Here is a 23,607-nt window from a genome sequence, read left to right as displayed (position 1 = left end):
TTTATTGAAATGACACAACACAAGCAGAATATATAAACCCTCTATAAAGAGTCACATATATGTGTTTAAGTTTCCTTTATTCTTTTCCACCTTTGTCCCTCAGTATGTCTCCATGTGTATATAACCACATTCTGTTTGTTTATGAGCTGAAAGTTCCTGGATTCACGTCAGAAATTGATTTAGTTCAACACAAAGTTAAACACAATCAAATCACTTTGAGTTCAAAATCAGAGTTTTGTCTTTGACACAAAAGATCAAAACTCTGGACTTAAAAATGGGACGTTTTCATTTCTGCATCAGGTGCAGAGCGGTGGTCGCTTTTCTACTTTTGACCCACAGGTGGCGCTGTAGTATAACAGCAGAACATCCCAGTCAAAGCCTTTATATTCAGTCTATGAGTCAAACACATGGATCATTTCCTCTGTGACAAACCAGATGTAACAAGAAGAAAAACATCTCAGAGAGAAAAGTTTTGTTTCTACTTGTCTCTGCTTTAATGCACAATAAACATCCTTCCACCGACTTCACTGGAATCATGACTCTGGTTTTCTTTCCTCTTGCAAACAAACAGGTGAAAACATCACGTCCTTGGTGCAGGTAATAGAACAAAATCACCAGTTTGACATAATGGAAACAACCAGAAGAAAAGTGAATGTCACATTTACAGTATGAAGAAGAGTCGATGAAGAGCAGAGCATTTTTAAATCGCTGAGGAAACTGTTTAATAAACATTTTACCATATTTAATAGAAAACTGAGCCGAGGACGTTTTATACAAACGTAGATGAAGATTCTTGTTCTCGACCACCACCTCAGAACAACCACAAGGGGGAGACTGTAGCAGGCCTCTGGGAACAGCAGAGACAAGTGACAGAAAGTGTCTGAGAGATGATGTCCTGAAGAAAGTGAACATTTTGGGCCTGTTGTGTTGAACAGTTTGTGTTATTTTGTGGAGACACTTGTCTCAACATGATGATTTCACTTCATTTTCAAGCCCATCTCAGTTCTTTCTGACTTCAGGATAAGAAATGTTTGACAGAGTCAGTTCCTGACAGGCTCAAGTTCTCATCATGTGACTTTGTTATGATCATCAACACACGTGTGTCAGTGTAACATGTGACTGTGACGCCATGTTCATGAACACGCTGCTCTAACATCTGTCCAGCAGATGTTAAAGCTCTGAGGTCCAGTTCACTTCCTCTGCATCAGAGTGAGACCATCATCTCTTCATGGAGCTGTGCACGAGGCTGTTGTCACGGTGACAAAACACAAAGTGTGAACAACACGTCGTCCAAAGGATCCGATTTATGGGATATACTTTGTACTTATGAAGAAAAGTTTGTGCTCCTAATGAAATTCTACATCTGATCAGTACATTTATTTTTTATAATTTATCAGTTGATTTCATTCATCCACCAAACAAAACTGTTTAAATGCAAACACACAAGGAGCAGAAAGAAGAAGAATCTGATCTAATCTGCCGCTGTTTCACAAGATGTTCATTAACTACGTGGTTTCAGGTTTAGTTTAGGTTAGGTTAAAGTTTGAGTTTAGCTCAGAGTCAGGTTACGTTTAACCTCTCTTTTTATGTAATGGACCAACACAAAATGGACCAACACAAAATCGTCCATCATTTGGAAGTGGGGGGAAATATTAAATGGATTTTTAAATGGATGGAGCCAAATACAGGGCAATCCTTGAAGAAAATCTGACGCAGTCTGCAAAAGACTTGAGATTGGGGCGGAGGTTCATCTTCCAGCAGGACAATGACCCTAAACATACAGCCAGAGCTACAATGGAATGGTTTAGATCAAAGCATGTTAATGTCTTTAAATGGCCCAGTCAAAGCCCAGACCTAAATCCAATTGAGAATTTATGGCAAGACTTGAAAATTGCTGTACACAGACGGTCTCCATCCAACCTGACTGAGCTTCAGCTTTTTTGCCAAGAAGAATGGACAAACATTTCCATCTCTAGATGTGCAAAGCTGGTAGAGACATACCCCAAAAGACTTGCAGCTGTAATTGCAGCGAAAGGGGGTTCTACCAAGTATTGACTCAGGGGGGTGAATACTTATGCATCCAACAGATGTCAACTTTTTTGTTCTCATTATTGTTTGTGTCACAATAAAAGGTATTTTGCACCTTCAAAGTACTATGCATGTTGTGTTGATCAAATGGGAAAAAGTCTATTTAAGTCTATTTGAATTCCAGTTTGTAACAGTACAAAATGGGGAAAAAGTCCAAGGGGGGTGAATACTTATGCAAGGCACTGTAGATGGATGGATAGATGGATGTATAGATGTATAGATGTATAGATAGATAGATAGATAGATAGATTAGCAACAATTTAAAAACTTAGAAAGTCACAAAACCCAACAATAGAACCTGTGGTGAGTACAGAGGCAAACTTTGTCCAGGAAATGTGTCCAGACTGAAATTTACACCGTTACTGTCAGACAAATAAATAAATAGAATATAAATTAAACGGAATTTGTGCTAATTACTCTTCTTGCACTGTCATGTGAATAAATAGGATAAAAAAACAAGCCTTATTCTTTTAGAGAAATATGATTAATATATAAGGATCATAACCCACAGCACATCGTGTTCACCTCATGTCATCTGACATCACTGTCACATGGCTCCTTTTTATTTTATCTCCTATAAAATAATATTCCCGTAGTGTTTCTAGTGATGTGTGTGTGTGTGTGTGCGGTGTGTGTGTGTGATGTGGTTTTTGCAAACATGTTGTTTTCAAAATGCTTCGTCTGGTGCATCATGTGAATGTGCAGGTTTAGATGATTTATTGAGGATTTGATTTGAGGATGTTGTTCAGAAGGACAGACGGGAGGTGTCAGTCAGACCTGCAGTCACACGATGACCTTTCACCTTCACACATCAAACCTGACGATGATGAACTTGTGTCATTTTCTCTCACTAAAGGGAAAATATTGAGCTTTTGATGTTAAACATCAGTGATTATTTGTAGAACGTTGCATGAACTCCAGTCTGGGTCAGAGGCAGTGAAGGAGGATGCTGTTGGAATCAATCGACAGGATGTTGGGACACGATGCTGTGTTTCTCAACTGAAAGAACTATTTATTAATTAATCAATTAGCAGAAGATTAATCTGAAACTATTATGATAATATAATAATATGAGAAGTTGCTTTTCTTTACTTTACGTGGTGGAAAACTCTTTCGATTGATACCGATACTAAAATAAAACTAGAACGTCTCTCAGTAGAGTGCAAACCTCCGCCAAGGCCCAACACCTTAAATTCAATCAAGCTGCACCAAATTTCACACTCTTATTATTATACGTCCCCTAAACAACAACCAAACATTTTCATCAATATCCATTAATTACTCCCTGCGATATTTGTGAAAATGCCCAAAAAATATCTCTATCTATCTTTATCCATGTTAAAGAAGCTGACAAACAAATGAACAGTGGTAAAAACCTAACCTCCTTGGTGGAGGTAACAAGGAATTGAAAGGTATCACTCCTTGGGCTCTATGGAAATATGACACACACACACACACACACACACATACGCACACACACATGCACACGCAAACGCACACGCACACAGCTCCAGTGGTCATATATCAATAATCAAAACAACAATTCTCATCCTCAACTGTTGTTTTCTCTCTGACCAGACGCCTAAGATACAAATTCATCCCATTGTTTTTGCCAGTCAGTCATGATGCTACTCCTCATTACTGCTTTAGCTTCGGTCTTACTGAATGCTTCCTCCATAACTCTCTCCTAAGATAGTTTAGCGAGTGAATCCGCCATTTCATTACCCTCGATGCCGCTGTGAGCTGGGATCCACATGCATCTGACTTCTGTTTGTGTGTGATGTAGTCTGGATAGTATTTCGTATATTTTATACAGAATATCTGCTCTGCTGTAGGATGCCATGGACTGTATTGACACCAATGCTGAATGTGAGTCTGAAAATACTATACCCTTTTTAGTCTTGTTTTGCTCTGTCTACTGTAATGTCACTGTTATTGCCAACATCTCTACTGTATATACTGCCAGGTGATCTGGTGTTCTCTCCTTTATATTTATATTTAACTCTGGGATAACAAATGCAAACCCAGTCTTTCCATTCTTTGGCTCCTTTGATCCATCTGTATATATTGGGAAGCAATGGGAACAGAGTATTGTGTGTAGTCCTTAAACTTAATTTTCCTTTGTCTCTCTTCATATTTTCTTCAATATCAAAGTATAGTGATACAGGAGGAAATAACCATGTTGGAGCAGGATAAGAAACTGTTTCACTGTATCTTTTTTCATGCAACCTCATTTTTTTTTTTCTCATTTTACTCGCTGTCCATACATAGCACTCTGTCTGAACTTCTCCACTCTCCCAGCATGGTCTAACGGCCCTCACAGTGAGTGGTCTTCTTCCCTGTGTGCTTGGAGGTTTGACCAGTAGTTTAACATGAACTGTTTGTATCGGAGATTCACTGCGATCTCACCTGAAGCGTCACGATACAACATCTCGCGAGAAGCAAACTGCTGCACGCGCTCCCTAAAGCCCCTCCTCGTGAGCCTATTGGTCAGCAGCCGCACGTTAAGGAAACACTTCCTGTAGCCTAGCACGGCTAACGACAACTAATACAGTGTATTCTCCAACACACGTGATTGTGTTGTGCTCACTCCACGTGTGAACTGCCTGGTACGTACACGTTGACACGTCGCTGTTGCTCATGTGCTGCTTTTGTATCAACTACTCGCCAGGTGCACGCCGACATGCAGCGTTAGCTAGCTAGCTAGCTAGCTACAAGCTAACTGTCAGAAACAGAAGCACGTAACGTGTGTGCTGTTTGTGCAGATGTGGAGCAGGTTGCTGAGTCCTCGTGTGGTTGGCAGAGCTGGTGTCTGGTGGAGGAGTCTGTACACGATGCAGCTGAAGACCAGTGACTTCCGCTCTCTGTTCACCGAGGGGCTGAATGGACTCGTAGGTGAGACACAGAAACGTCCAGCTCCTCGTCTCCCACTCGCATGTCCACAGAGTCTGCTATGTATTCATCTGTCTTCAGAAACACTGCCTTTGTCACATCTCCAGAGATTCCCAGATGTAATGCATTTATACAATGGATATAAATATGGATATTTGCTAATGTTATCTGATTCTTGCAATTCACAAATCAGTATTATTATGTTTTAATTCCATTCATATAAACAGACTTGACAAAGCTCCCCTGGTCCTACTTGTCTCCATGTGGTGGTTGTGGGTTACTACCACTGCACACATTCCCACAGCTATTCTGGAGGCCGAAATTATTTTAGTTTGAGGAAAAGTTGATTGACTCATTGATTTATGAAAGAAAATAATGTTTTTGTTTTGATTCATGGAAATGTAATTCATCATCTTGGAAAGTTATTTTCCCCTCCAGGTTGATCTCACGAGTAAAGTTTCTTGTGCTTCCGGCCATTCAAGTTACTAGACTCTTCTTAAATGTGTGTTTGGTCTTTGCAGAGATATTTGAGAAGAATAATCATGAGCTAAGGATAGCTGGAGGGGCTGTGCGGGACCTGCTGTCTGGGAAGCGGCCTGAGGATGTGGACTTTGCCACGACAGCCACTCCAGAGGAGATGAAGCGCATGTTCCAGGTGGCTGGCGTCAGGATGATCAACAATAAGGGAGAGGCGCATGGGACCATTACAGCAAGGGTGAGACATTTGTTCCATGTAGAGTCAATCTGATTGATTAGACAAGTAGTCTTAGGTTGCATGATTGTCTGTATTCCAGAGATAAGAAGCCCAGTAATAGGAAGTTCTAGTTTGATGTATTCATTCCTTGGATATGTAAATAAGTTGCATGTAAGAGGAGCCTGCAGTTTGTGACTGGAACATGTGGCTCCATAAGGGTAGATAAATAAGAAACCTATATTTTCTCACAATACTAGGAGGGCAGTCTTGCTGTGCCCCCTGTCATCATTGATTTCTTTGTTGTTGTTTTTTTTTACAGCTACACAATGAGAACTTTGAGGTGACCACCTTGCGACTGGACGTTCAGACAGATGGACGTCATGCAGAGGTGGAATTCACCAAAGACTGGCTAAGAGATGCAGAGCGGCGAGACCTCACCATCAACTCCCTGTTTTTAGGTAAGTGTTTTTCTGTAGTGATATGAACTTTGTTGAGGACTTCACTCTGCGTTTGCTTCTGTTGTGGAGATGCAACTGTTGTTGATTTATTTTCATTCACACTATGTTCACACTAATGAGGTTTAGTTTTGAAACCCATCACTTTCTCTATATTTACGCCTGACGTTCACAGGAGTTTTCAAGCCCCGAGAACAGAGACTTTTGGAAAGGCTGCTGGTGCCGTTACGGTTTGAAAACTCCAGCGTCACATTGTAATTTACGCAAGCAGAAACAGACTTTGAAAAAAATTATGCAGTCGCTTATTGATTGAAGCAGTGCCGATTCGACAACCAGCGGTGAATGCAAAGTGCTGCTAACAGTTACAGCCACTAACTGTTCCACCTTTTTCCCGGTCCAAGAAAAGAAGTCCCTGCTCTTATCTTTGACCATTGTTGTTCTTTTTTCACAGAATTTTCTGCGACCAACTGCAGAATAGACAATCAGCCCCCTATTTACACCAACCTCCTCATGCACAGTGTAAACAGTGTGGACTCTGTTCTTAATTCCTAACTGTGTTTTATAGGTCTCGATGGCACACTGTATGATTATTTCAAAGGATACGAAGACCTGCAAAACCGTAAAGTTCGGTTTGTTGGCAGCGCTGAGCAAAGAATCCAAGAAGATTACCTGAGAATACTGCGATATTTCAGGTGGGCTGTTTCATTTCATTTTCGTCTTAACCAATTCAAACTAAAGTCTGAGTAAAATGGAGAGGGACTTAGAACCTTTTGGAGGGGGAAAACTAAAATCTTCTTCTTCTAAGTGTATTAACCGTAGCCCACTAAATTCAACCCAGGTTCTACGGCAGGGTGGCTGTGGAGCCTGATGACCACGAGCCTGAGACGCTGACAGCCATCAGGGAAAATGGCAGAGGACTAGCAGCGATATCGGGAGAGCGGATTTGGGTGGAACTAAAAAAGATGGTGGTTGGTGACCATGCTGCTCATCTACTGGAGCTGATGTACAAGCTGGAACTGGCCCAGTACATAGGTGAGACAGATGCAAAGAAGTTTTTTATAGCTTCTGGAACACTAGATAGGTTTACATGGCCAACGATATTCTGATATTAACCAGATTAAAACAAGTCTGAATAAGACACTGCCAGGTAAACCATGTGCCATTTTCTGATGACCTGGATCTGACTAAAGTCATACTCAATATAAGTAATAATTGAACTAAGACGTGGAATATTCTGGCCTTGGTCACATTAAGTAGACATTCATCGTAATCACATTATAAAATCCTTTGGAGTTTTTACAGAATTTTGCGACTTGGACGCACAACAGTTACCAACCGCTTCACAACTCATGTCCTGGGTTTGAGTGTGAACAAGTAGAAAGGCGTAATGTTGAGTCATACTCAAATACTCTAATTTAAACATCATAATTGTAAAAAATTGTATGCAGAATAAGGTCGTTGGAATATTGGCTTCCATGTGAAACAAGAAGGCTTGATCCTACATTTCCCATAATGCAACTTAACAGCATCTCACATCTGTCCGGCCTTGTAATTGGCCTCTTTTTTTAAATTCCACACCTCCAATCGGTCACACAGGTTAACTGTTATAATTTTGAAGTCTCAACCTCAACAAGAGAATAGGTCCATTATTTTCCTATTTAAGGTAAAAACATCTAATATGGTTCCATGGTAGCACCTTGCCTATGTATGTACGTAGCTAAGTTTAGTGGAAAATGTTCCCATACCCAACTGTATTTGTCTTTATGACTCAGATCCCTCTTGAAAATGGAGTAGGCTACAGCACATAATGACTGCTATCAAGTCATTATCTCAGCGAAAAAGATCAATAGTCATTAAATCTCAAGGGCTGAACAATTTGGAGCCGTTTCTAAAAAGGGAAGGATTCAATGTCCTCTCCTGAGTTGAAGTGGTCTTTGATGCCTCTTGACCTCTGGTATTAGTCAGATGATCCAGTGTCTCTCAATGAATAATTTCAGAACCGTTTATTCAGTAATACATGTTTGAACAAGATACCAAAGCTGAGCACTGTTCCAATAAAATCCATTTCTCTTGTTTGTGCTGCTGCTCATCCCTTCCGCCCTGATCCTCCACAGGTTTACCTCCAGATGGCGATGTTGAAGAGATGAAGCAAGTGTGGCAGAATGCCAAAGACCACTCTCCCAAGCCCATGACCGTCCTGGCTGCTCTCTTTCACTGTCCAGAGGAGGTGGAAAAGATGGACCTCCGACTGAAGGTCTCAAGGGAGGAGAAGAATCTGGCTCTGTTCCTGGTCAAACATAGAAGAGAGCTGTGCAAGAGCAAAGACGAGCCGCAGAGTCTCAAACCCTTCACTGACTTCATCATTGATGTAAGTTTAGGCCTCCTCCAGTTAGTGTGTCAAAAGCAACAGATGTCACTGTGTTCATGTTTGTTTTTCAAATTAAGGGCTGAAGAGATTCCTAGCGGAACGCTGTGAACTGTCTGATTGATTTTAGCCTCGAGTATTCCTAGTACACATGCCACGTTCTGGGCAGACCTTAATTATTCTCGAGCAGGTAATATGTTATGTGCTGGTGAAAGCAGCTGGTGATTGCCCATGACAGCATGATTGGGTGATGTGAAGCTGAATGCAGTGGCTGCTTGACAAAGTTCAGTCATTAATGCCATTTTTTTAGCAAAAATTTAAGAAAATGAACAAAACACAGGTTCCAGCTTCTGTGATAGAAACACTACTGTGTATCTGAGTTTTGGACGAAACAAGACAGTTCAAAACCTCACCTTCAACTCTGTGAAAACGTGATCAGCCTTTTTGCAGTTAACAATTAAACACTAAATCAAGAAAATAATCAGCACATTAACGGCCATGAAAATGACTCTAGGTATACAGACAGCACTACTTTGAATACACAAACCTTTCCCTCTGTCTTACCACTGAACTGTGGTCCACCTGCATCCATCACCCCAGCTGCATGCAACATGTTCCCACCCATACTAATAAGGCTCAGCTACAGGCATTCTCAGAAATGTTACTAATCAGTAGGTGGGATTGTGTTTTGATAAAAATGTGCTTTGGTTTCACTTTTATTTAGAATTTAACTTTTCTCAAAACATAGCGATACTAAAACAATACAATCATTCAAATAGATTTTTTAAATGGGCTTTGAAAGGATAAGCGCATAAAACACTGGATTAAGCTTCAGTGTAATTATGTTGAAACGAGATGTAACAGAAGAAGAAAGACAAGAGGAGAGAGTTATTACGGTAGAAAATATTTGTCAAGTATCGGAGGACACATTATTGTAGTAGATGGGAGCCGTCATGAAAGCCTGATCTCAGTTGTGATTATTTTAGTGTTTCCTCCTTTTTATGCCCCTTTAACTGGTCTGAAGTGGGTGATGATTGGTTAGACAAAATGTGATGTTACATCTGTGAACCAATCCAGATTTAGGAATAGCTGTTTCATTATATAAATAAGGTTTTTATTTCATTCTGATTATTGCTTATTGTGATGGATATTTAACTTAATAGACAACATTTCAAAATCTATAACTCTCACACGTGCTGCATCTTTCCAGAGTCGGGAGCTGGATTCTCAGATTAAAGTGTGCGAGCTGCTGAAGTATCAAGGTGAGGAGAAGCTGCTGGCCGAGCTCCGCAGATGGTCCATCCCTCGATTCCCTGTCAATGGTCACGATCTGAGGAGGATGGGTGTCACGTCAGGCAAGGAAATTGGGGCCACCTTACAGAATCTCCGCGACATCTGGAAGAAAAGCCGCTATCTGATGGACAAAGAAGAACTGCTCACTCACGTACAGACTTTTGACAAATAGTCTGGACTCTGCATGGTAACTGTGCTGATCACTGGTATTGATCGAGCATTGTTGACAGAGGACGCCACAAGAACAGAGACATGCGTACCTATTGATGAAAGTAATTTCATTCTAAATTACCGGAGGGCCTCTTGTGTTCATCTGCATCGCCATGTAAATCCGAAGAGCTCACACACAATATGCTCTGAGCATTGCAGCTGCCACATTATGGGAAAACATGTAATGGAAAACGGCAGCTGATTTCACCATATGTGTCATCACAGAGCTGCTGTTTGTGTCAGTCCCTCAGATTAACAGCTGATACTACAACGTTGCAGATTTGATCTCAACAGCACTTATTCACTGCTTGCACTGGTGTGGAAAGATGAAACATGAGGGTAGTGAATTAAAACCTGAGCTCAGTTACTTTAAAAAGTATTAATTTTCATTGATAAGACAATGATGGCAAACAGATGTTTGGTTTTGATTTGCTGTTTTTTTGCTTAGGTTTATCTGCAGTTACACAAATTGTCTTGTTTTTAGTGAAGAAACTAAGTTCTGTTAAAAATGTTATTTTTAATTAAAAAGACTAAATTGCAGATTACTATGTATGTGTAAATCCCGTACACTTGTGTATCTGGGAGAAATGAATGTTTTCTGAGCAGGAGGGAGGAGCAACCTCTCAGAGAGATGAGCTATAAAGCCCCCTACTCTCCAAGACCTCACTCTCTGCCTGGACACTCAACTTGTTTCTTATTGGAAATGTATCCTTTAAACCCCACAATAGAAAATACTTTTGTTGAGATTACTAAAATTGAATCCCATATTGCCTGCTGGCGTTTGACTTTTTAAAAAAAAATGTCTCTACTTTAACTGGATTCACCTGGAATGGTGATATAAGGGTGGTGCGTTACTCCGCTGTATTTAAGGCAGAGAGCATGGCTTGGTCAAGTGTAAATATCAGTAACATCACTTTGGAGACTGCGGGTCCTGAGGATGATCCGCGGAACGAGCGCTTGGCTCAGGTGGAAATAGTTCTTCTGTCCATCATCTTCATCACTGCGGGGATCCTGAACGTCGGGCTCTTGTTGGTGCTGTGGAAGCGCAGGAAGCAGCTCTCCAGGATGCGCGTCTTCGTTTTCCACCTGTGCGTCGCAGACCTGGTGGTCACCTTCTTCCAAGTTTGTCCGCAGCTCATGTGGGACATCACGGACAGATTCATTGGTCCAGACATACTGTGTCGCGCAGTGAAGTACCTGCAGGTGGTGGGGATGTTTGCCTCCACGTACATGATAGTGGCGATGACGATAGACCGATATCAAGCCATCTGCAACCCCATGGTGACGTTCCAGAGGCGCAGGGCGCGCTGGAACGGTCCGGTGTGCGCCGCCTGGTGCGTCTCTCTCATCGGCAGCCTCCCGCAGGTGTTCATCTTCTCCCGGGTGAAGGTCGCTCCCGGTGTGTACGACTGCTGGGCACAGTTCATCAAGCCGTGGGGACCGAGAGCCTACGTGACCTGGACCACTCTGGTGATATTCGTGCTGCCCATTCTCACGGTGATCGTGTGCCAGGTGCGCATCTGCCGCACCGTGCACATCAACTTCCACATGAAGACGCAGCACGTCGGAGAGGCGCACACCAAGGCGCTGTCCTCCAGGGCCAGCAGCGTGGCCGGGGTGTCCAAAGCCAGGGCGAAGACCGTGAAGATGACCGTGGTCATCGTGCTCACATACATCATCTGCTGGACCCCTTTCTTCACCGTGCAGCTGTGGTCTGTGTGGGACGTGCAGGCGCCCACTCACTGTAAGATCCCTGTGGAGTTTTACATGAAAACACATTTAATAATATCGATAATCATAATAATATATCCACTCTTGTTAATGGTAATAGTACAATATACTACATTTGGAGAAATAGTGCGAGATGCAACATGAAGACAAATAGTGCAAGATACTACACGAAGAGTTGGTACAAATGTATTACATGAAGTTCAATAGTACAATATATTACATGAAGAGAAATGGTACAAGATAATACATAGAGAAAAGCTACATTAAGAGAAATAGGACAATAAACTACACAGGTACAAAGTACTAGATTTAGAGAAATAGTACAGTATACTACACTAAGAGGCATAGTACGAGATAAAGTACTTCCTTAAGACAGACCTACAAAGGAACTGAATTTTTTAATCTGGGTGAACAGTATGTGTAACCAAGAGTAGATTCTCTTTATTTAAAGAGGTAAGATTAAATAACAAAGAATATAAATAAAATGGAGCTCATGTGAATTTCTGTGTTTCCAGCTGCAATCTTCACCATCCTGATGTTGCTGGCCAGTCTGAACAGCTGTGCGAACCCCTGCATCTACCTGCTGTTCAGCGGGAAGCTGCCCAAGAGACTGGTGGCTATGATGTGCACGCGAGAGTCAGAGCTGAAGGACTCCATCCAGGAGGAGGGCACCATGGTCAGCTCCCTGTACATCAGTCTCAAGAGCCTGTCGGTCAGCAGATAAAGAGCCTGACGTCCACTGAGACGTCCTCTCACCTCGATAGGTCTTGACACCAAGTGTGAGAACAAACATCAAAGTATAGTACTTAGTCCCTGTGGTAACAGTACTGTGGTGAGAACACATTGTGGAAATGAACCAGTGAAATGTAGAAAGTCACTGGTGAGTAGCAGAGACAATTCATTAAAGGGACATTTCTCTAAAAACTCATGGTTGTCTCTATTACATGATTAATGGTTTGTATTTATGTAGAACCTTTCTCGTCTTGATGAAAACTCAAAGCTCTGTACAGTTTTTTTGCCATCTCACATAGTGTATGTACAGTAATTTTGGGGTTCAGTATCTTTCACTTCGTCGTGCAGAATGGGGCGACTGGGATCGAACTGCCGCATCTTTTGTTAGTGGACGACCCGCTCCACCCCCAAGCAGTGGATTGCTATACCTATTGTGGCCACAGTAGTGGTGTGACCCGAGAGATGGTGATCTGTTGATCAATCCATGATAGCTCCAGACATTCAAGGTGCCCAGAGGATTAATCCAAATTACCTTTGGGATCCCTTGGCTTTTCCTATATTACCACCACCATGACATTGACATTGATTGGACTGCCATGACATTTGGCTCATATATGTATCATCTCCAGAGCATGAACTGTAATAACGCTGGTGTCTCCAGAACTGTACCTGTGGTGTTTTGTGCTGTACATGTAGGTCCTTTGTTTCTAGGGCCCAGCTATATTTGGAATCCACAGCACAACATGGATCAGGTTATTTTGTCAGAAAGACATAAATATTGACTGGACACATTTGCATTAATGACGTTACTTCTATTTAACTGCATGTGATCTCGTTTTGACAAAGACAGCTAACTTGTGAAATGGAGTAATGAGTAAAATGTGCTGCATAATACGAAAGTGATAGAAACAAATGTAATTCATATTTAAATGTATAATATGTCCTTTGACTGATTCTTCAGTATACATTACAGCTCATCAATATAAATGATCACATATACTGTATATGATGACAGATCAGTCATGTGACACCAAGATCTTCAAATCTGCAGTAAGATGCTCACTCAAATGTGACAGCATTTATACATTTATACAAGACTTTTCTCTGTTGCAAAATAAACTGTTGTGACTTTTCAAGTGAATGTTTTCTGTCGTACCAACAGCATCATTGAGAAAATGTCCCTTTAGATTTAAAATGGAAATATTTGTATTTGTAAAGGGCCTCACAGGCGTGTTTTCCTGCAGATCCTTGGTTTTCTGCCGTGTGTCATCTTACAGAAAATAGACCATGAAGACGTTGTCAGGTGACAGACACAAACAGGCAGAAATACATTTTTCATGAATACCTGCCATGTTGTGTCTGAGTAATTTACAGATGTCCCATCAGCTGCAGCATTAATGCATCGTAATAACTCGAGGTGAGCAATGAACCATGCAGCATGTCTAATTATGTCATCATTCATATTTAAGAAGAATCTAAAGAGTAATGATTCACACATCCTGCAGTTTACACTGGAAATTCCCATTAGGTTCAGATGAAACGCTCACACCTTGATAAGTACAAGGGAACAAGTACAGGAAGAAAGCGAGTGACAATTTAATCTTTAGAAGGGACCTAGAAATGAAATCCACTTCAATATAAGATAACCATAATATATTCCATTGTACACACACTGGAAAGGATGGAAATTGTAATAGCTACAGAAATCGAACTGACCCAAGTGTTCTAATCAACCTACCTGTTATATGGTTTAGGTCTGAGTGTAGTCGGCACCATCCCTCAGCCTCGCCAATTTACCAAAGTGGTCAAAAGTATTTCCCCCCAGAGAACCACCATGTACAGAAAGACATCAACAGGACACCACCAACTTCAAAAGAAATTAATCTTTGTAAGAGCATCATGAATTTTTAAATCATTGTTTTATATTAACTAGTGCATTCCCCATTCCTAACCTGCCTGTTTGGAATGGGCTGTTTGATTGGCCTGTGATAATGCTCTGGAGCTACATCAGAATTAATAAAGGAATACTTAAAACACAACAGACCTCCAATTTACTAGAAAGGAGTTTTTAAAACTGCATTCATCCAAAACCTGGTTTATCTGCAATGAAGATTTTATAGTCAAGGTTTTTGATCAAATGAAACTAAATTAGCTTTATAACTGTTTACATGTGTTGTTTTTGTATTAGTTTGAATGACTTACTGGACCAGTGTTATTTATTCATATTGCATGTTGGCTATTTCAAAGATCTGTTAACACAATCTGCAGACCAGTTCACAACTTTTAAAAATAGAAGCTCAGTAGACTAATTCAGCTCAATTATGGCACTACAGCAACAAAACGAATGTTGCACTTTTACTTTGTGGACAAATTGCTAAAGAGGAAGTGATATCCACCCACGACAGCCGAGAAAAATCTCTGTGTCTCAGACCAATATGATGAAATAAAAAGACTCAAATGATCTGTAGAGAATTTTGACCCACGGTTTGATGCCGTTACAAACCGCTGCTGTAGTTTATCCGAGGACATAGAAGAAAACATGATCCACTCCATCTGCAGACTTATTGACCATATCGCGTGTCCAAATCCCAAAGATTTGACACCGATCAATTAGAATACATAGCAAGTGTGAAGTTGATAGATGAACAGTTCACAGACAGATGTTTGTGGAATTTGAAGGTCGCTAACTTTCCCAGAAATTCGCCTTTTGTGTTGTTGTGAGTATTTGCAGTGCATGTGTTTACTAATTAAGGAAGATGTTTTTTTAATATGCTTATTTGCCTGTGTTTTCTTAGCTTGCGTAGTTCAGCTCTCTCGGCCACTGTCAGGAACACAAGCTGTATCCAGGGCCAAATTGAAGAATTCCTTTTCAATTACAGTAGCTGTCCATGATGGAGGTTCAGTCAGCAGTGGGAGGCAGTCGGCCGTACTGTAAATGGTGAACCACTCAACAGGAACCACGAGGTATAGGCTACACTTACTGAGCCCGAACCAAGCAATCAAGCTATAGTGGGCATCAGCAAGGTCAGGGGTTAGAAATAACTGCTCTCCTGTTATTTTAAAGAGTTGCCATCCAACTCATATTGGATATAACCCATATTGGCAGTGGATGGAAATGCGCAATAATTTGAATTTTCTTCTGCTTTTTTTTTTTGAATTTCTGTAAAAGAATTCCACAGCGTTTAATTGGAAACTTCAATGGAGAGCAGAAAAATAACAAGAAAGACATTTTTGCCATTTTCATAGTGAAAGTAGAGAAATGACAGGAATGAGAAGGAGGTTTAACCACATGCAACAAAGGTCAGTGCCTTATGCCGCGTTACATTACATCGTGGAGCTCGGCACTCAGAATGATGTCACACCTGAATAACCAGAGTTGATAGTTCCGGTGCAACTGGAACAATGTTTATGTTAGCACGCCAGCCATTTTCAGCAAAACCAGTTCATAATAACACATCGAATTTCACGCATAATAACGGCGTAGTAACACACCCACAGACAGTAATTGGGCAGTACTCTGTTTACAATAAATTTAATGACAGAAGTGCTATGTTACAGTAAAAACGACAGCTTTCACAACTGTTAATACACGGTGCGGCAATTTTGGATTTCGAAGTCAGGGGTGGTGAGGTTCCTCCGACTTTCCGATTCGAAATTCTGACTTGAGGGGGCATTCCAGTCGCAACTTCTGACTTCTGAGTTTTATTTAAAAAGAAAAATTGGGTCTCTCTTACTTTACTTCCTGTCTTTGTCCTGTGTTCCGCCCTTGAGAAAGTCTGAACACACCAAAGTCTTTCTCCAGTGTTCAATTATTCCTGCATACTATTGACAATTGATCTATATCACAATGCAATACAAAGTTTATCATTTTAATATAAGTAGGTAGCTGCACAGCCACATTCAATGGCATCGCTGGCAGGAGGGATTTTGTCCTCAGTTTTTGATTGTGATTTTCTTTCAGAGGATTTATTGAGAAGAGTAAAAGGAAAAATAAACTGCCCGATTCTTTAGGACATGAGCAAAAATGTTCTCCTATACTTGTTAAGATCTATGAAAATAGATGGAGTTTTCATGTAAGGGTTTAAACAGAAAACTTAAATATGATCCATCACACATGAAATGACAGGGCTGTTAAAATACAATATGCAGTCAAACTCCAAATGGCTCCTTTTGACTCTGAACATGTGAAATTTACATGAGAAGTTACTTTGATTACCTTTTATGCTTTTCAAATCAACAAAGCAGGCTGCCACTTTTTCATCCCCTGTGTACATCAGACAAAGAGAACTGCATTAGCATCAGAGTAAATTCCACTCATGCCTCTGAGATCAGAAATATTTGCTGATTTCTAAATTAGCAGACACCTGTTTTAAAGTGATAGAAGCACAAAGTAAATGATTTTATTTATTCTGCACAAATGCAGTCAATGAAGCAAAAATAACCGTCAACTTGCTGGACCTGCCTGATTTTTCATTTCATCTGATTGAGGAATGGGAAAAAAACTCCAACGAAAGAATAATGGACATGAACAAAGGAGGATTTCAGGTGCATCTGGTGGTGTTTAGACCCTGCGTCTACACAAACGCTTCCACGTGTTGGTGTATGTATTTTCTAATTTTACTTGTGCGTGTGTGAGCAATTGCGTCATGGCTGCGTCAATTCTGACATTATTCAAAACACAAGGGGGGGGGGGGGTCCTCTGAGTTTAAACTTTATCTTGGTGGAAACAACAGTAGTTGAAATATAATGGTGCACTTCCTTGCCTATCATTCTAATCCTGCTAATCGCTGTCTTCTTTTTTGGGCTCTGCATTTTGTCCCACGGTGTGAGTCCATAAACAGAACAGACAGACCACATACTGATCAATGTAAACACTCACTGCAATGTAGAGTCTGGATAAACAAGCTGTCGATGTCATAAATAATGTTTAAATAATCACAGAAATATGTCCTGCAATCACGATTCCCTATGATGATGTATACTTCACATCTTATATGATTATGGAATTATTTATACCAAAGACACACATCTACGAAAGGAAGAAAAATACCAATGCAGCTGTGGTCCAGATGTTTCACTGAGGGGTTTTAATATCAAGTAAGCATGAGTTTCTCATGAAACTTTTAAAGAGTGCAAAGATGAATAAAGGACTGTATAATTCATGCGCCCGACTTATGATTCATGCATCGGCTTAATTAAAATGAAACAGGGCTGTGAGTTCATGATGTGCCACCAGTCCCAGGAATAGGTCTGAGTCCTTATTATTTCTCAGGCTTGAAGGCTGAGTTCATTTATCAGAACAGCTATTAGACTCTGATCAGTGTTGTATTGACCTTGAGACATTTTTACTCCAGTGTTTGAGTGAAGGTAAAGTTGCCCACACACACAGTAACATCACAGGCATTTACTTAACATCATGTACCAAGCCAGTGAAACGTGACATATTTTATTACTAATTTATATCTGAGTGAGTTTGATAAAGATTTTATGATACTGATTCACAGAAAGTCTTGTATAAACTATGAATACTACATATCAATCAGGAGAGCCTACACCTCCATAAAGGCCCAGTCCCCTTATGAAACCACATTAAATTCACTAGATTGCACACCCTCATAAATATCAGTGAACATAACCCAACATAACCCTAACCCTTAAATATAAGACCCATTAATTATTCTGAGAAATCTGTGTAAATGTTAAAAAACATCATCTCGCAATGTCTCATATACGTTAAAGAGGTTTAATTCATATTGAAAAAACCTGAATCTGGACGAAAAACCAAAGTTATAGACAAATCCATGAAGGGGATATACAGTATGTACATATGATGCCGTCATACAGTTCATGTTACAGTGATTGGGGCTAACGCTTTATTTCCCAGGTAAAATGATGGAAAACAAGCAGATGTAAGCAGAATGAAAACATTCAGGCTATTATTGAATGTAAGATTGGACAATGAAAATGTAATTGTGTTTTCAGAAAGTGATGAAGTGTAACACAACAGTTGCTAGCTTGTTACTTCTGGTCACCATGACTGTATGTACCGCTCCCCCAAAGTGAGGCCAAAGTCCCCTGATCACCCCCTGGTGGCTGGCTGCAGGATATGTCACAGAGATGGAACAGGGACCAAACTAAAAGGTCAAAGTACACGTCAAACAGAGTTTTTCAGGAATTGTTTGTGTCATTTCAAGTAGGTCATCTCACACTGATGATTGAAAGTGCCCATTTTAGAGCATGTGTAGTGGCGGGACCTCCAAATGACGTAATTGGCAAAACATTGCAGCATCGGAATCTGGGATATTATGGCTGTCTCCTTAATCACCCACTCACTTGCTATATAGCAACTTCTATTTTGAGTGCTATACAGTGAGCTCATTGACAAAAGGATAGAGAAAACGCTTTTGGACACTACTCTCTGCATTTTCTCTAATATAATAGAGCATAATCCTAACTCAGATAAATTCATTTACGGGCTTAACCAACCTTTTGCATCCAATAAATAACGAGATACAATTGAAAAGAGAAGAACATATTTTATTTTAATTCCAGATAAGTTGAAGTATTTCAAGCTAAGGTGAGAGGAGAGCGTGAGAATCAAAGAAAGAAAGAAAGAAAAACAACAGGTGAAGTGAGTGATGGAGAGGAGGAAATGAGATATGATGACAAGACACAAGAAAGAGGAGGGGAAGGTGGCGATGAAGAGGCTGAGACTGGAGTGGACCGAAGATGATGAGTGTGATTGGGTGAATGTTTTCAATCAGCGGATGCTGGTTTTTCTGAAGTGGCTGTTGATCCATTGAATAAATAAGTGTGAGAAAAAGACGAGTACCTGATGCCTTCCATTTCAATAAAGCTTTGTAGTTTTGTCATTGTAAATGACCTAAACAACATGTTGTTTTTCATTATAATGTATTTTATAGATATTTTCTGAATTCTGTGTTAATTTTGTCCAAACAGATGCACTATTGGAATCTGATGCATTTATTTTGAAATGGTGCTAACGGTCAGAGAGATAGTATATTTTTATTTTGAAAAGGTAGGTTCTGGTAAACAAAGGATGATCGATAAAATGGCAAGTGTGCCTTGCAAATTAATGGAAAACATTACTTTTAGTTTGTTTAGCAGCTGGCTGCTGAGGGCACAAGGTTTGGGGATATTTTGTTTCTTATTGTCTTTAGTATAGACTTAATTCGAAACGTATTTTTGCAGTTTTGCTGAGTTTAAGGACAACTGTGTGAGTGTGTGTAAGCTATCAAGATCACTGTGTGTAAAACGTATTAGCCGTAATGCCAGCATATAAATGTACCATTAGCATGCCCTGGCTTTGTGACACGTGGGTAAAAATGGTCGCTTGTTACAACATGTGTTTGTGTTTAATTGTACAATATGTGGTGCAAAGTATGTTCATACTGAGACTGTGTATCATTCAGAATAATTTTCGTTATGTTTATGATAATATGGTAAGGTCATAGGGATTTTATGTTGGTATAATGTCATGTTAAAGTCAAGCCTTATGAAGGACAATCTAAAAGACAGTAGTTTAATATTATCACTACTTTAAAGGGTTATACAGGTCGTTTATAAGTGCATAAGGGAAGTAATATTTATTTTGTTTTCCTCCTAGCTCTTACTGTGTGTTCACACTTATCACAGCATGTACGGAGATTAGGGTTGCAAAGGGGCGGAAAATTTCCGGTAAATTTCCGGAAACTTTCCATGGGAAGTTAGGCTTGGGAATTTTGAAAAAAATGTTTTTACCGCAAATTAAACACTGAGCATTAAAAACGTCATTCAAAACTCTATTTTAAAGATGTATGGAATGCAGCACACGATGCACGTTGAATTTCAACCCTGCACTGTGCCCTTGCACCTGTAGCCTCCATCATCCTCCAAATCCCACCAACATCAGCCGCCTCTGAGCGCAACTGGTCACTGTTTGGGCACACGCACACAAAGGTTCGCAACAGGCTCACCAATGCAAGGGTAGAAAAACTGGTGGCCATCTGGGCAAACCTAAGGCTCTTTGAGCCTGACACAGAGCCATCCTCTACAAGGTTGGACAGTGACACCGAAGATGATGACGAGTCAGATGTCGAGGAAGTGGACATTGATGAGGTCCAGGAAGAAAGCATTGAGACCTGAAAGGACTCAGAGGAAAAATGCTAAAACCAGAGGCTTGAGAAGCTTGACTAAATGCTTTCATTTTACATTTAGAATGGGACGTTTTGGGGGGGGGGGATCATACATGGTTGTTCAATGAAAGAATCCATTAAAGTTCTACCCACAGTCGTATATTCCAATGGAAAGTTTCCAATTTTGAATATTCCCGGAATTTTGCAACCCTAATGGAGATGGCAATAAAGGGTTGTGAGCCATCAGCAAAAGAGAGTCAGACCATCATTCAGTCGGGGATGCTACAGTCATCCCGTCCAAATTATACATGTACACATGCACACGGCCCACATGGAAGCACAGAAGATCTGAGTGTACGAAGAAGATTTGCTGTTAACCTTTGCATTTGCAATTTTGTGCATGTAAGTGCATTCACACTGATAAGTGTGGCATCATGTGGTGCATTACAAGTATGATTGTTATGGGGTAAAAGAACAGTCTTCTGCTTGAAAGAACACTCAAGCAGAAGATGTGGCAAGATGTGTTTAGAAAAAAGAAGGAAGTAAGCCAGTTAAAATGTTCAATATGTTGCAGAGAGGAGGAGATCTATGAGTAACAGCTCCACAGCAATTGCAGGGGGGCAATCACAGACAAATGCTACGTTGCTAGGTAACGCAGTAGTTGTGATGCTCTCCTCTGTAATAATCATTCATTTGTTGCATGCAGCTTTCTGAACGTCATTCTGTGAGTCTTAAGCACTGCGACATCCTCCACAACCTGTTCTCTGTCCAACTCCTAAATCTACCCAGCCTCTGTCTCCCTTCTTCCTCTTTGTTCGGTCTAATGGCGGAGGGCAACCAACGCCAAGGTGCATTACCGCCACAACTCTGTCTCCCTGCTCATCCAGGTTTTCAAACTCAGAGCTGAGGTCCCAGCTGAAGGATCCACCATCAGTATTAGCATTTATAGCAGAATTTTGCATTTAGGGTGTAAGTCAGACCCAGCATGCACCTGTGCCTGGATCTTAACATCACAAAGTTGATTGTAAAATAATAGACACTTAACCTCAACAGCCGCCCTCTCTGGCTGCATATCACAAACATAGTTTCAAGTTTACAACTGTGACAGGAGGACATGTTATGCACCACTTGTGTCAACGTTTTCATGCTGCATGACTCATCCTGTCATGTTTGCATAACAAAGGACATACAGGTGACTTGAAGAATTCTTGGAATGATTACCTAACTAAGTCCACTCTTCTAGTTTTGTGCAAAGATACAGCGAAGGAACTAATTCTTTGATCCCTTGCCGATTTTGTAAGTTTGCCCACTGACAAAGAAATGAACGGTCTATAATTGTAATGGTAGGTTCATTGTAACAGTGAGAGGCAGAATATCAAAAAGAAAATCCAGAAAATCACATCATATAAAAGTTATAAATTGATTTGCATTTGATTGAGTTAAATAAGTATTTGATCCCCTACTAACCAGCAAACGTTCTGGCTCCCACAGACCGGTTAGATTAGTCCTCTCTCTTTAAGAAAGTATTCCGAATCTCAACTCGTTATCTGTATAAAAGACACCTGTCCAAAGAATCAATCAATCAGATTCCAACCTCTCCACCATGGGCAAGACCAAAGAGCTGTCTAAGGACATCAGGGACAAGATTGTAGACCTGCACAAGGCTTGAATGGGCTACAAGACCATCAGCAAGCAGCTTGGAGACAACTGTTGGTGCCCTCGGTCTGGGGCTCCACGCAAGATCTCGCCTCGTGGGGTATCGATGATCATGAGAAAGGTGAGGGATCAGCCCAGAACTACGTGGGAGGAACTTGTTAATGATTTCAAGACAGCTGGGATCACAGTCACCAAGAAAACCATTGGTAATACTCTACGCCGTAATGGATTAAAATCCTGCAGCGCCCGCAAGGTCCCCCTGCTCAAGAATACACATATACAGGCCGGTCCGAAGTTTGCCAATGAACACCTGAATGATTCAGAGAAGGCTTGGGAGAAGGTGATCTGGTCAGATGAGACCAAAATCGAGCTCTTTGGCATCAACTCGACTCACCGTGTTTGGAGGAAGAGAAACACTGACTATAACCCCAAGAACACCATCCCCACCGTCAAGCATGGAGGTGGAAACATTATGCTTTGGGGGTGTTTCTCTGCTAAGGGGACAGGACGACTACACCGCATCGAGAGGAGGATCGACAGGGCCATGTACAGTTAAAACTTGTGCGACAACCTTCTTCCCTCAGCCAGGACACTGAAAATGGGTCGTGGATGGGTCTTGCAGCACGACAATGACCCAAAACATACAGCCAAGGCAACAAAGAAGTGGCTCAAGAAGAAGCACATTAAGGTCATGGAGTGGCCTAGCAAGTCTCCGGACATTAATCCCATAGATAATTTGTGGAGGGAGCTGAAGCTTTGAATGCTTAGCGATAGCCTTGAAACCTTAAGGATTTGGAGAGGATCTGCAAAGAGGAGTGGACCAAAATCCCTCCTGAGATGTGCGCAAACCTGGTGACCAACTACAACAAACGTCTGACCTCTGTGCTTGCCTACAACGGTTTCTCCACCAAGTACTAAGTCATGTTTTGCCAGGGGAATCAAATACAAATACTTATTTTTTGATATTCTGTCTCTCACTGTTACAATAAACCTACCATTACAATTATGGCTCGTTCATTTCTTTGTCAGTGGGCAAACTTACAAAATCGGCAAGGGATAATTATTTCCTTCACTGTATGTGTATAATTAAGATTGAGTAGCTTTAATGCACAGGCGGATGTTCAGTTTCCACCATGTTGGATCATTCTGAATCTTACCATGATACTTTGAGACTACCCTCTACAAAGGCTTGGGTTATGATCTGCACCAGAAGGTTGCAAATCAAAGTTACCACAGCATAAATAAATCAGAAGGGAAACCATGCAATTCGGCCTTTGACTCCCACTTCCCAGAAGATCAGATGTGAAGACAGAATTCCTCCAGGAGTACTTTTTCTGAGGGTTAAGGAGTATACTA

The 23,607-nt window shown here is 40.9% G+C and overlaps 2 protein-coding genes across 2 annotated transcripts; both read left to right on the top strand.

Moving 5' to 3' along the window:
* Positions 1–4,555: 4,555 nt before the first annotated feature.
* On the top strand, positions 4,556–10,368 carry trnt1 (tRNA nucleotidyl transferase, CCA-adding, 1). Its single transcript, XM_034585788.1, has 8 exons — positions 4,556–4,697; positions 4,854–4,983; positions 5,502–5,695; positions 5,994–6,132; positions 6,695–6,821; positions 6,968–7,161; positions 8,244–8,497; positions 9,705–10,368. Exons 2-8 carry the CDS (start codon positions 4,854–4,856, stop codon positions 9,957–9,959), a joined length of 1,293 nt encoding a protein of 430 aa, XP_034441679.1. The 5' UTR covers positions 4,556–4,697; the 3' UTR covers positions 9,960–10,368.
* Positions 10,369–10,406: 38 nt separating this feature from the next.
* On the top strand, positions 10,407–23,180 carry si:dkey-178o16.4 (vasopressin V2 receptor). Its single transcript, XM_034585789.1, has 3 exons — positions 10,407–11,741; positions 12,244–13,111; positions 23,171–23,180. Exons 1-2 carry the CDS (start codon positions 10,877–10,879, stop codon positions 12,450–12,452), a joined length of 1,074 nt encoding a protein of 357 aa, XP_034441680.1. The 5' UTR covers positions 10,407–10,876; the 3' UTR covers positions 12,453–13,111; positions 23,171–23,180.
* Positions 23,181–23,607: the final 427 nt, after the last annotated feature.

The sequence above is a fragment of the Hippoglossus hippoglossus genome, chromosome 5 (genome assembly GCF_009819705.1).
Source record: "Hippoglossus hippoglossus isolate fHipHip1 chromosome 5, fHipHip1.pri, whole genome shotgun sequence".
In the NCBI taxonomy this organism is placed as follows: domain Eukaryota; kingdom Metazoa; phylum Chordata; class Actinopteri; order Pleuronectiformes; family Pleuronectidae; genus Hippoglossus; species Hippoglossus hippoglossus.
Note: the sequence above shows the minus strand (reverse complement) of the source record. Positions and strands in the feature narration are given on the sequence as shown.

Coding starts and splice junctions, on each gene's coding strand:
- trnt1 (XM_034585788.1), top strand. CDS start 4,854: ATGTGGAGCAGGTTGCTGAGTCCTCGTGTGGTTGGCAGAGCTGGTGTC. Junction 4,984..5,501: donor GGGGCTGAATGGACTCGTAG/GTGAGACACAGA, acceptor TGGTCTTTGCAG/AGATATTTGAGAAGAATAAT. Junction 6,822..6,967: donor AGAATACTGCGATATTTCAG/GTGGGCTGTTTC, acceptor AATTCAACCCAG/GTTCTACGGCAGGGTGGCTG.
- si:dkey-178o16.4 (XM_034585789.1), top strand. CDS start 10,877: ATGGCTTGGTCAAGTGTAAATATCAGTAACATCACTTTGGAGACTGCG. Junction 11,742..12,243: donor CGTGCAGGCGCCCACTCACT/GTAAGATCCCTG, acceptor CTGTGTTTCCAG/CTGCAATCTTCACCATCCTG.